Consider the following 14,524-nt stretch of genomic DNA (forward strand, 5'->3'; position numbering starts at 1 on the left):
GTTTCTAATTGGTCATACAGATCTTGATATGCCATGGCCTTCGCCTATGCCACAACTCTCTTGGCTTCTTGCTTTCTCTCTCTCTGTACACCACTCTGTCCTCTTCCACTCTTGACTCATCCCACTTCTGCTTTGCCTTCCTCTTAGCTGTCACTGCCACTTGTACATTATTATTCCACCACCAACCCTCCTTCTGCTCCTCTAATCTTTCCAGATGTCTCACCAAGCACCTCGATTGCACAGCTCAGGATTACTTTTGAATTATGTTTCCACCAATCTTGTACAATTTCCAGTCCATCCGAAATCCTCTCTAACACCATCTCCCTAAAACGATTCCTCGCACTCTCTTCTTTTAAGCGAAACCACTTAATTGTCTTCATCCCATGGCTTCCAGAGGTTCTTATCTTCGATCTTATTTTAAAGTCTGCACACAGCAGTCGGTGTTGCTGTGCCACTTGATCTGTTGGAATTACTTTACAATTTGTCACAACCTTAAGATGTTTTCTTCTAGTCAAAATGTAGTCAATTTGTGAACTGTTGTTACCACTCCTAAATGTTATCAAATGTTCTTCCCTCTTGTAGAAAAACGAGTTCACAATTGCCAGATCAAATGCTACTGCAAAGTCCACAACCCTCTCTCCTTCCTGGTTCATCATTCCCACTCCGTGGCCACCATGCACCCTTTCACAGTCTCTATTCTGTCTCCCTATGTGTCCATTCAAGTCTCCTCTGACAATCACCATCTCGTTTTCTTCCAGTTCCCTCATTTCTTCATCTAATACGTTCCAGAACTCATCTCTCATCTTTCTCCTCTGCTGTACAGCCAACTTGCAGGGCATATACACATAATACGATCACCCACTCTTCTCCAAGACCCAATTTCATTCGCATGATCATGTCGTTCCTTCTACCCACTTCCAGTACTTTGCCCTTCATTCTGCCACAACCACAATTCCTACACCAATTCTTCCCTCGTTATTCGCTCCAGAGTAGAACAATTTATATCCATCTCCCAGTTCCTTTGCCTTTCCCCCCTTCCACCTTGTCTCCTGCACACATAAAATGTCCAACTTCCTCTTCGTCATCATGTCTGCCACCTCTCTTCCCCTTCCAGTCATGCCTCCAACATCCAGTGTTCCCACTCGCAACATCCTCTCCACCTGCTGGGCTCGCTTCTTTAACCGCACCTGCCCTTGATGCGGTAACCCTCGTCCACTTCTCGCAGCTGTAGGGCGATGTGGCTGCGCATTGCTTAAGGGGTACGCCCTAGCCCTTATATCATTTTCTCTTTGACTCATATCATAGCTAGAGCTGGCAGTGAAGTTTTACGACTGGATGCCCTTCCTGACATCAACCCTCGCCATTTATCCGGGCTTGGGACCGGCACCTATTGAGGCTAGCTTGCCTCCTTCGGTGGCTGCATAAGACAAAATGACTTAGCAAGATAGATAGGAAATATTCACCCCTAGTCCTCAAATACTCTAATAGCATCAGGGAGAAGGAGCAAGGAGAGGAGAAAGAAGCAAAGAAAGAAGGGGAGGGACCAGTCTACAGAATAATATAAGAGATGTATATTACATGAAGTAAGGCATGGTCCAGCATCTGTACCTCGGGTTTGCCATGCCCGTACTCACTAAAGTGAGCCTCAAGGTGTTTTTCTGATGTTTTTCCACCAGTATTAAGGCAAAGCCTAAGAGTGGTAAGTTTGCAGAGTGGCAAAAAACAGCAAAATTTTATTCCAACCATAAAATTACTGTTCTATTTTTACATATTTTCATGAATTTAGGGGAGGCAAAATAGCATTGCCAGAGGCAGCATATACCCTAATGATGGCCCTGCCAGTGTGACAATTTCATTGTAATCCATTAAACAGCTTGACAATGATTTTTAATTTTGAAGAGTTAATTCTGTCAAAGAATGTCTGCATTAGCAACATTTCTATCATAATATGGAAATTATTAAGTGAGTGAGTGGACTCTATGCTGTTAGTAAGCATAAATATTTGTTTTCCTCACTAAGTTTTCTGAGAGTGGAGAAACAGAACCTTTGGTTCATTGTTCATTTTTTATTTGCCAAGTTCTGACCAGAAATAAAACAATATTGAAACTCTCTTCCATATGTTCACCATATTATTATTTTATATTCTTGGTTCTTTATAATATTAGCAACTTTCTTTTCAGGTATCATGTAAATCTACATGTAACATACTGAATGCTTGAGTGCACTAATCTTTATAAAGAAGTCACTCAGTTTAATATCAGGTTTAAAATATGAGCACACATAAAAATCAGATTAAACCAATCAGATTAAATATTTTATTTGATTCATGAATGGGGGAAAAAAAGTATCGTCATCATCCATGTATTATTTACAATATATTTCACTTGAATGTACTAAAAATGTCATGCTTAAAAACTTGTTAACTGACAGTTAAACAGTCTAAGATATCTTACCATCTGTGCCTACTGAGCTAATGCTGTCATCAGATGTTCTATGAACTAAGTTTCCCTGAAATATCCTTCCACTTGAAGAAATGACACCATTTAAATTTGGATGGCCTTTGAAAACAATGAAAAGGAATACATTTGTGGAAAGTGTTCATTAAAATAAAAACATTAAAAGTGTTAAACATCCTGCTTATGATAAATGACAAATTCCTAAAGTCTGGTTGGCTAAATGAACATTGAAATGGATTCAAATCCCACTATGGAATCGATGTTCATAAACATATTTAAGTAGTAAGTGAATTTTATCACTCAGTGTGAAGCCTTAATAGGCTTACAAGCATAAAAAAGTATTATGCTTGATATCTCGAGCAGGACTTCCAAGTTATCTAATACCTAGTCCACCCACCCATGGAACTAAAATGTACTATACATTTTTTAACTTTTTTGGAATAGGATTTACATAATATATTTAATTGCTTTATAGCATATGCCCACTTTTTAATTCCAAAACTGATCCAGTATAAAAATTCTTCACAAGGTAAAGCTTTTAAAGACTGAAAAACATGGATTCTTTGATTATGTCTTTTAAGTAGTGCAGCATTGAGACAACTTATGCTGAAGGTAATGAAACTTCATAAACCAAAGATCACTTCTGAGACTTTTTTATAGTTTCAAAGTACATATGCTGTTTGCATATACTCAGTAAAATAACAGGAATCCTCTGATGCTTTTCATTCCTCAAAGGGAGAAAATGTAGAACTCTTTAATCCTAACTTTTGGAAACTGGTAGGTAGATGATTTCCACCTTAGCCATCACTAGTAGCTGAGAATTCATGGCTACCAATGATTTGAAGACTTCATGTGCATGATTCCTAAACCCTAACTAGCATATTGTTGCCTGAAATAGAGTAAGTTTTACAATCAATTACTTCAGTTGTATGATTAGAAACCTGAGATTTTCAAAGAGGAAAAACTCTACTTGTATGAAAGATTGAAAATGGGAACTGGAAAAAAATTTCTCTAATTAGCAACTAGAACTGAACTTACATTTGTCTTTCTTCTAGCAATTCCTGCATTATGCATGTAAAAGTGTTACTACACAGTTACTTATAAAATAATAATGGATATTATTATTGATATAATAATGAATATAATTATAGGGGTTGGTCACTAGGTGGCAAGAGAGTCGTGTTTGTCAAGATCACTGTGAAAAGATTAGTTTAAATTTTAAAATTGTGTGTGTGTGTGTGTGGGGGGGGAAATAGCAGTAATTAGTTATTTAAATAGTTGTACGATAGTTGTGATCATTAGGCAGTGTTCAGTATAGTTAAAGTTCTGTATTTATTAAACTTTGTGTTTCTTGTGTGCAGCTTTGAGCATAAGAAAAATGGCAGTGAAATGTAAGACAGCACAAAAGATGAATGCAAGTGGCATGGATGTTTCAAAAACGGTGAAATGCCATGAATGCAGTATGTATGCTTGGGAAGAGATTGAAAATATTTATGTGGACAGAATTAATAGGAGAGAGAAAGAGTTTGGGTGTGCAAGAAGTGTAGCATACTTATGGATTACGAGATATTGAATGTAAGGGGTAGTAGGCAAGAGATCATGGATGTAGCTATGGTGGCAAACAGAGTTGATGGTATGCCAAGTGATTGAACAGTCTCCGTAAGACAGTGGATGAAAGTGGCAATGAGTTAACGATATTGATTGGTAAGACAGTGTGCAGAGATGGCAGCAAGTTAGAAGCAGTGAGCAGTAAGATGGTGGACGTGCAAGGTAATGAAAATGTGATTTGCATAAACGGCATTGAAAAACTAACTGAAGACATGCAAGCAGAGTTGATAAAGTTGAGGCAAGAGATTAAATATATGAGGAATGAACTGAGGAGAATTATGGATTTGTGGGAATGTGGGGAAGAATGGGATGAAAGATTTGAAAGAAATATCGAATGATTTAAAAGCGATAATAGATGGCAATTCAATTATAAGAGGTGTGGCGAGTGAAAAGATGCATAAGGCCTGTTTTCTGGGAGGTAGAATGAGCAGGATGGTTGATGCAATAAGAGGAGTAGGTGAGCAAAAGAGTTGATAGTAGTTGGCATGAATGATTAACAAGAAGAATGTAAGGAGGGATGTCATGAGGCTGTTAAGGAGAGTGAAAGATAACAGTGGAGTAGGTAAGGTAATCAGCATGTTTACCAGGTATGATAATGAGGAGTTGAGCAAAGATCATGAATGATATGCTAGCAGAGTTGTGTGAGGAGAAAGGAGTTCATTTTGTGAATCTGTGGGATGAGTTTGAGGGGCAAACAGAGCTATATAAAAGAGATGTTCTACATTCGAATGGATTTGGGGCGAGTCATTTGGAGAAACTGGAGCTGCAACAGAAAATGACTGAAGTGAATGTAAGACCAGAGGAAGCAAGAAGTGTTGTGGAAGAGCAAGAGAGTAAGGTAGGCAAGTTTGTGAATGGAGAGGTGAGTGGCATGATGAAGAGAATGAGAAAGAAGAAACACAAAGTGAACATGGAAATGGGAGGGGGGGGAGGTCAGGGTGGACAGGGAGACACTGAATGAAAAGTATAGATGATGGTTTCAGAATCCTTACCTTTAGTGTTACACAGTGATCAGCATTAATTTCAGACAAATTATGGAGACAACAACCATGTTAGAATGGCACCTGATCATGTCCTGAATACTCTACATAGAATTGACTGGAAAGGCACTTGTTTACCTCAAACCAAAATGTGGTATGAATGTAAATTTAAGGAGGCCTGTGAAATTATTATCAACCACCCTAATATTAACAATAATGATGGTCTAAAAATCCCAAGAATATGGAAGGCATATATTCTATCCACATAACCTTTTCGTCTAAGAATTAATTGTAAATAGGATTGTAAGTAATCCAGGATCTTAACTCTAATATAACAACTCTCATGTTAAATTAGGACACCACTTTTGATATAATAAAACTATCCATATGAATTTGTTCTCTGATGATATAAATAGAATATACCTTTGATGTAGTTTTTCCCCCCACCAGAGGTCAAGCCAGTAGAATAATGGTTGATCAAATCATCATCTCTTTGGCATACTATTTGAAATGTAATATAGCTTGTCTCTGTATATAAGAGTCTTGTATATGCGTATACTTCAGATGCTGACCTTAATATGAAGGTCAAACATTGGGAAATTAAAGTAATTATTTTTAACATGTTGTAGTCACCATAATTTGTCTGAAATGAATGATGGTTTCAGGAGTAGATGTGTGAGTGCACAAGAAAGGATTAATATAGTCAATGATTTGGAGGTGACATTTAGGTCTGGGGAGGAGTCATATCTGAGAAGTGGGATTAATGGGACTTGTAATAAAAATGAGCTAGTGTGTATGCTTACAAATGCTAGAAGTATTCAAAACGAGGAGAATGAAACTGTAACATTGCTAGAGTTCATTCTCCCAAAAATTGTTGGTATAAGTGAGACATGGTTGAACAAGGATAATTCTGAATGAAGGGATACACAGTCTTTCATGAAGCAGACAAGGCAAAAAGAGAGGAGGAGTGTCGTTGATGATGGCAAAGATGTGCCCATTTAGGCTCCTTGCCCATGCAAGGACAAATACTGGCAGTGGTTTTGAAGCAGTATGGCATTTAGGTGGACAGAGTGAAATATTTAGTAGGGTGTTGCTATAGAACACGGGTATTGACAGCTAACACTGGGCCTAGGGAAAAGAATTCACTGGGCCCTCTGAAATGGGAAAAAAAGTAGAAAAACCTTATGCATGGGTAATTAAAAATGGCAGGCCTGGGGAAACTTACCCCTCCTCCATTCCCGTCAGGGATGTAGTGGACTATATACAATGATATTGCAAAAATTCACATCACATCAAGGAGTTTTGGAAAAGTGAACATTGAAATTTTATAACCGATCACAACTTAATTGAATATGATAAGTGGTGACACATTATATTGTTGGATTCTGAATGAAGAGAAATTAAAGGTATTGGTATTTCTTTCAGAATCCAATATGATCTTCCATAACATAAGCAAGACTTGTAAATTATTATTCATGTAATTGCCTTGAGTTTATTTATTAAATTTTATTAGTTAATCTAAAATATGTGTTAGCAATGATAGGAACTTGTACTGAAATATTATTCTGTTTATTTTGATTATTCCTAATTTAATATTATGAGGAATTGTATATATAAGTTTAATATGCCTTATGTGAATTATAATATTTTGATTTTTTATTTATCACTACCAGTATGCAAAGGTATAATGTTATGCAATATTTCTGTTTTTATTTTAGTTTGTTTGTTACTATGGAGATGGGCTAGAAATAGCTAGCGCGTGCATGGATCGCGAGATATGGTATTCAACTGCAGAGAAGGAATTGACATAAGAGCGCATGAGAAAGAATTTTGGACGGGAAAGAAAGTGAAGGTGAAGGTATGTAAGCGAAAAGCGAGAGTATACAGGGGGATCAGTAGACCAGGAACATTCACGATAGTGCGGTGAAGAAAGGGGGGGGGAAGCACTCAGGACAGTGCGGAGAGGTGGGAAGCAGGGAGCACTCATGGCAGCATGGAGTAAAATAAGAGGCTGTAGTAATAGAAATTAGGTGCTGTAATTAGATTAAAAAGAGATGAGGAGATAGCTTATTAGCAACATGGAGTAAAGTAAGAGGTTGTAGTAATAAGAATTAGGTGCTGTAATTAGATTAAGAAGAGATGAGGAGATAGCTTATTAGCAACACTGAGTAAAGTAAGAGGCTGTAGTAATGGGAATTAAGTGTTGTAATTAGATTAAGAAGAGATGAGGAGATAGCTATTTAGCAGCACGGAGTAAAGTAAGAGGCTGTAGTAATAGGAATCAAGTGCTGTAATTAGATTATGAAGGATCGGGATGTAAATTGGCAACTCAGAATATTGATAAGGAATTCTAAAGTTATGACGAATTCCAGAGCTTTTAAGGAAGATTAGTGAAAAGCTGATTTTATTGCAAAGTAGTAAATGAGGAACAAGTGAATTTTCTAGTGAAAGTGTGTCTACATTTGTGATGTGCAGAGATTAATGATTAAGTTATTTTAAAGAAGATTACTTTTGAAATATGTAGCTCCAGTGTGATAGTTAACTAAAGTTTTTAGTATGCCTCAGTGAATACCATGAGCAAAGGATTTATCCGGTAAGAACTATCCAATTTTATATTACTTCAGTGCAGAGATATATGTGTAATTCCTCCTCTTATTCCCCACATTAACCATAACGTTTTTTGCTGAAATCAGCCAGAGTATGAAGTATGAAAGTGTATACTCATGAAGCAGTTGTTGCCACCATTAATGTATTGAGATTTTACTGACTGTGTGATAATAGTAAAATTTGTTACTAAGAGATTTTGTGATATTGAACTCTATTAAAAGTTATTTTAATAATGTGAAAGCTATAAGTCTGATAGCAGAATGCCCATAGACTGAATCTGTAAGATGTTGTGACCAGTTAAGCTAAGACATTTATATTATCTTGTTCTCAGAATTGAATTTATATGTATAATATATAACCCAGAATTAAATGTTTTGTTTTGATGATTTTAAAATTGTGTTTGCCTGAATCTCCCTTACTGCACCATTCATGAAATTATCGGACCTAGCAGGAGCTTCAAAAATAAGAGATAAACTCTGTCTACGTAAGAAATAATATTGATATAAAATTAGTTGATGTTTGGTTTCACTACATTTCATTAGACTAATCTAAATATAGAGTGGCGCAGTCTAAAAATATAAATTTTTCTATATTTAAATTAGTAATCGACCAGCAACTTATTACTTGTTTAAGAACAGAGTTGAAACAAGATGGCGGATCAAAAACAAGGAAGTACGATCCAACAATATCATATGAAACAAACTGCTTCTTATGATATCATGTATCATATTACGAGATGATACATGAGAGAACAGGTTGAAGATTTGTGGGTTACAGAAACTGGTATAGGCAAAAAAGAGATGATATGACTGAGACATAGAAATTACTGAGGGGTTTTTACAAGATTAATTCAGAGAAAATTTTTCAGAACAGGTCTGGTGGTGGGAGAACTAGGGGCCATCTATGGAAACTGAGTGAGAGTGTAGTTAGCAAGGATGTTACACCCAGGTTTTTTGCCTGGAGAGTAGTGAATGAGTGGAATAGGTTGCCAGAGTATGTTGTGGGTGCCATGACTGTGAATGAGTTCAAAGCAAAGTATGATAGATACTCCGCAAATGTTAGATAGTTCTTGACATGATGTTTAGGACTTCCCTCGAGGAGTCTAAGGACTCCTTGGAGTAGCCCGTAATAATAATAATAATATTATTATTATTATAGAAGTTTTAAAACTTTGCTAAATTACAGAAAGAAGGATTAGTCGATGAGCAGTTTGTTAAGCAGTATAGTATTATATTAGTGTTAGGGCCTGTAATTTCTTTGTTTTCTGGCATGGGTAGGAAACATGCAAACAAATGAAAGCAGTTAATTCTGATAAAATAGAATTTGGGCAGAAAGGTCTGACTGCATGCATACTTCAGCCCTTGACTTATAACCACTTGTACTTATGATGGCCATCCCATTAATATGAATAACCCTTCTCTCCTGCAAAACATGGATCAGGGTGTTATGCTGGCTTCAAAACATTATTTCAGAAATACTTCTACTCAGGCTATAGCTGACACTAGAACAAGAAAACCCTCAGAGACTTTTGGAAAGGACATAATATCTTGCACTGTAAAAAGAATGTAGATGCAGCATAGAGTATTGACAGCAGAGTGTACAATGGTATTTGGATGAATGTAGATGCAGCATGGAAGAAGGTAACAGTAGAGTGTATGATGAATGGAGTTTGTAAAAAGTTGCTGCTGCAACTATATGTTCGTACATTTACAGGATTCAACAAAACCTTAGAAGACTTTAGTGACAAGATAATGCTGATAGCTAAAGAGCTCTCAAATGAAGACAAGTTGAGCTAGAAGCACCGAAATAAACAATGAGAGAAAAACAAAGGAATAATGAGGAGGAGATGGAGCGCCCCAAAAAACAGTCGACAGTGAAGAAAATTAGCAGATGCATTTGCTAATAAGGCAAGAGATTTAGCAAGCAGATAGATTGTGCAAAACTGTAATTGCTCTATAGAGAAATATATAAAAGAAAGAAAAGACAAACTGTTAACTATGTTGGATGTAATGTATGTATGCATTTTTAAAGAAGCTCACTATTGCTACTACCCAATTCCTGGAAATGAGTCTAGACCCACAAAGTATGCATCTGGTTAACCATCCTCAAAATGCTTTGTTGCAATAGCTGAATTGGAAAAATTTGTTGATGACCTCCTATGCCTCCTCTAATGAATTGTCCAATCAATAAAGCAACAGCTTTGAAGAATTACTTTGCTTTCTGTGTTTCTAGCTGATTATTTTACTGATAAGCACACTGAAGCACTGTACACTCATGTTTTATTATTTATTATAGTATGCTACTCTATACAGTAATATAATAACAGTATTTATTATATCATAATATAATAATTAGATTATTATTATATTATAATAATAATTGTAATCATTGTATCATTTCAATCATATGATGGTGATGAAAATGATATTTATCTGTAAGCAATATTTAGAAACATCCAGATTATATAACAAAAAAGTCTGAGGCAGATATTATTTAATCTTGGAAAGAGAATTGAGACTAAGAGGAGAAAGGATAAATTAGAAAACATCAGGAATGAGAATTAAAAACAAAAAAAAAAAAGAAACTTACAGGATAGAATAAAAGACTTAAGCAGAATGACTGGGAGATATTATTTAACAAAACAGACACCTATGCAAAATGAATGACACTGACAGATATCTTGCATAATTGAATGTCTATAGCTAGAAGTACATTTCATAATAAACCTGGAGTCAGCTAGATACATAATCAAGTTCTTAAAGAAATATAAGAAAAAGATATGGAAAAATTATCAATCTGATAAATTAGCTTTAAGTTTGACAGATTACATTACATTATATATATATGACAGATACAGAGCAACAACTGTATATGTATCTGTCATATAGATACAGAGCAACAACTATAATAACTAAATTGTTAATTAAAACTTATAAATCAAAATTTGAATCACACCTAGCTAGGATTTCTAAAATTAATCTGAAAAATCCTTCATAGAAATGTAAAAAAGGATAAGTAATGAAGTAAGAATTATTACTAGCTCCTCTGTAACAACTCTGAATAGCCAGCTGTGGTTTCAGAGAATTTCATAAGTATTTTGCATGGGTATATATGTACACTGATCAGTTAGAAGAAGAAATACTGCTTGAGAAAAAAGTTTTACTGAATTACATATATAATACATGAAGTGGAAATTGCTGATATCTTAAATCACTTGGAAATTGATTTGGTAGATGGGGGGGGAGGATATATCTTCCTCTTTGGTGGTAAGATCTATGTCAGAAAATGGCTTTCCTTTCACTGTCCTGTCTCACTCACCTCAGTCCTATTTCAAGTAATTTCAAGTAACTATCAATTCCCAACTCCTTCAGTACCTTGAAGGCACCCAGATAATAAATGACCACTAGTATGGATTCTGTTGCTGCACATTAAGAGAAGACCTGGTCACGTCACCCATCGCTGAACAAATACCATGTAGAAGTTTGGTGAATCTCAAGTGGTTGCACTCGATATCTCTAAAGCTTTTGACTGAGTCTGACACAAAGGTCTACTAAGCAAATTCTCATCATTTGGTCTGTCCTATGACTTCTGCAACTGGACTGCCAGCTTTCTGACTGGACACGTGCTATGTGTGATGGTGGATGGCTCCTTATTCTTTCATAATTGAATTCAACTAATGCTGGGGGTTAAACAAGTTTCTGTTCTCTCACCAACCCTCTTCTTTCTATCTATCAATAACCTACTTCAATTGACCTCCAACCCAATACACAGATTGCAGATGACAGCATATTGCACTCCCCACCCCCTTTCATTTGACAAACCTTACTCTACACAAATCACTTCAACCTACAGAACATCAACCACTGCCCTAAATTCTGATCTCTAAAGCCATCCTTCAATGGGATTCAGATAACTTTGTCAATGTCAATACTAGTAAAACTCAGTTCTACCTTGTTTCCCACAAAAAAACAAACAAACATTTTCTTCCAGTATTATCCTTGAAAACATTCAAATTTCTAGATAATATGAGATCTCTCTTCTTGGAATCACCCTGACATCAATCACAAATCTGTCTAGCTATTGAATACTGCTCTAACATTTTGGGTGGGACCACTAAGAGCTTCCTCAAAATGCTCGACTCAGTACAGAGGAGGGCAATTAGATTGATTAATAATCCATCTCTTACCAACTCACACCACCCACTTTTGCAGAGGCATATAGTTTCTGCAATATATGTGTTCTATAAATATTTCCATGGCAAATGTTCACACAAAATAGCATCGATAATCCCCCCCCCCCAATGAGTACTAAGTCCACTTGAACACATGCAGCAGCCACCTATTTTATTCCAACATCCATTCACAGTACAACTTGAAACCCACAGAACAAGGTTTAGGTGGATTGATATAATAATTGCCTTAGAAGACAGAAATATAAGACCTGATAATACTGGAGTCTTCACAGATAACAGATTAATTTGGAGGAAAACTGTTGACAATAAGTTAGCAATGATATATTTTTTCATGTAGCACTATTGTAATATCCTGTACCCCCTCTGAGAATACATAACAGGAATTAGATGATGATGACGATATATGTGCAATGTCATCATATTATAGAATATTGAATTATTTGGTAAATGAAATTAAAAAAAAGTATATGATTATTTCATAACAGTAACAATGATTATGTTGTGTGTGCATGTTTTTACAACAATGTTTGATTGATTTTTTGGTGATCCTAAGGAAATAAGAACAGAAATTTTACCCTTCAATTTAATACTAATAAGACAAATTAATTAAAGCTAAGCAGTTGAGGACATCCTGACGAGCAAGGATAAAGAAGTTACTATTCCCCTTTGCCATCATCCCTTCCAGTAGGATTTAGTGGTCTGTTAAGGTCTCAAGCCATCTCTTGGCTGTCTTGACAGCAGTCTCTTCCTCTAGTGATGTATCGAAGAACCTGTTGAGTTATCCTAGTTGTGTCCACATTTGTAACCACTTTTACCTATATTGCTATTTATACTGTATTCCCCCCCCCCTTTATTAGGCTTTAATAAGGCCAATTTGGACTACTGCATGCAGATCTGGTCCCTTGGATACTGTAACATAAAAACGTAATGGAGAGGATCCAGAGGCAAGTGACCAATTGAATGCTCCTTATGAGAACAGATTCAAGGTTTGTGGGCTTCAAAAACTACTTGATAGGGGAACATGACAGAAGCATATACATTATAAAAGGGTTTTTTTTTTTTATAAGACATTGACACAAAAGACTTTTCAATATGTGGCAGGAAAGAAGAGAACAAGGATCATCCCTGGAAATTGTATGAATGTGGTTAGCAAGGGTATAAGATTTTTTTGTTTGGAAAGTGGTGAATGAATAGAAAGGGTTGCCTGAGGTGGTTGTGAATGCTTTGTCAGTGAATAAGTTCAAGGAGATGTATGATAGGCATTTTGTGAAAACTGGTTAGGGTGGGTCTCCCATGATGAGTGTTTGACTTGGAGAGGCCCAAGAAATAATAATAATAACAAGCATACATCACCAGTATATAAAATCCTTCTAAGTTAAATGAAATGAATGATAATTAGAACACATGCCAATTTTTCTTTCAGTGGAGTTCACCTCACCCCTTCTGCAAAGCATTTTTCCAAGTACTGAATTAGTCCCCTTGTGCTTGGAATTAGTTTATCACTTGGTGCTCTGGTTTTCTCTTCATAAGCACGTGGAAACTGACCTTGAACATTTAACAGTGGTATTACACGCACTACAGATATAAAGCATGAATTTGGATATTTATGCTGTGCTATCCTACATAGATTTAAGTCTCTTGATAGAATGCCAACACAGTAATAATAAATAATGTAGGTCAGTTTCCCTCCCAAAAATCCAGGTGTACAAATTATTGTTATTATTATTTTCCTGACCCCTACCCCCCATGGAGTTACAAGACTCATTGAAGGAGGTCAACACTAGTGAACACAAAGTTGATCATACCATAGTTTGCATGTTTACCACCCTCTCAGGTAATGCATTCCATGCTCCTACCACTCTCCATGCAAAAAACTTGCTTCTTATCCTTTTATGCACCACCACCTTTTGCAACTTCCAGGGATGGCCTCTTCTCCTTGTTCCTTTCCCTCATTCCACCATATGAAAAATCTCCTCAGTGTTAATACAATAGTAACCCTTCAACAGCTTAAATGTCTTAATCATATCCCCTCCTTTGCCTTTTATCCACCAAACTGCAGTCTGCATGCCCTCAGACTATCCTCATAATCAACATTATATAGTTCTGACATCATTTTTGTTATCCGTTTCTACACACTCTCTCCAAGGTTACTTCATCTCATTCAAATCCCAGCAACCAGATCTGAGCACAGATTTCCAGATGTGGTCTGATCAAAGCTTTATACAATGGGACCAGCACACTTTTATCTCTTGTGGTCAATGTTCTCCTCAACATTGCTGTAATTCTCTTAGATATCTTCACAACTTTTGCAATATGTCCCTGGAATTTAAATCTCTATCCACAATTACCCTAAAATCCTCTGCTTCCTCCACTTCTTCCAGTATAACTCCACCAAGTGAGTAGGAAGCATCCCATCTGCAGATCCAAAATTTTAAAACCTTACATTCAGTTGCATTAAACTGACATCCCCATGCCTATTCAAATCCTTTTGAAGAACCAAAACATCACCACTATTACTAATAATCCTCCCAAGCTTCATATTATCAGCAAACACCTGAATCTACCTGTAGTCCTGTGACAATATCATTGACATAAAGACTGAACCAGCAATGGTCCCAGGACTGAACCCTGTGGAATTCCATTGTAACCTTCCTACAGCCTGATAAGGTTGTAGGAAGGTT

General features: G+C 36.3%; 1 protein-coding gene across 1 annotated transcript in view; it reads right to left on the reverse strand.

Annotated features, from left to right (window-relative positions):
• Nucleotides 1-14,524, reverse strand: part of kst (spectrin beta chain, non-erythrocytic 5 kst) — a 687,893-nt gene that overhangs the window by 34,879 nt on the left and 638,490 nt on the right. Inside the window, exon 77 of the mRNA XM_090398802.1 lies at nucleotides 2,454-2,558. Coding sequence (XP_090254928.1) covers nucleotides 2,454-2,558 — 105 coding nt within the window. The remainder of the gene's footprint in view (nucleotides 1-2,453; nucleotides 2,559-14,524) is intronic.

Source organism: Typopeltis vanoorti, chromosome 10 (assembly GCF_054136105.1).
Source record: "Typopeltis vanoorti isolate ZY-2024b chromosome 10, IOZ_Tvanoo_1.0, whole genome shotgun sequence".
Taxonomy (NCBI): Eukaryota; Metazoa; Arthropoda; class Arachnida; order Uropygi; family Thelyphonidae; genus Typopeltis; species Typopeltis vanoorti.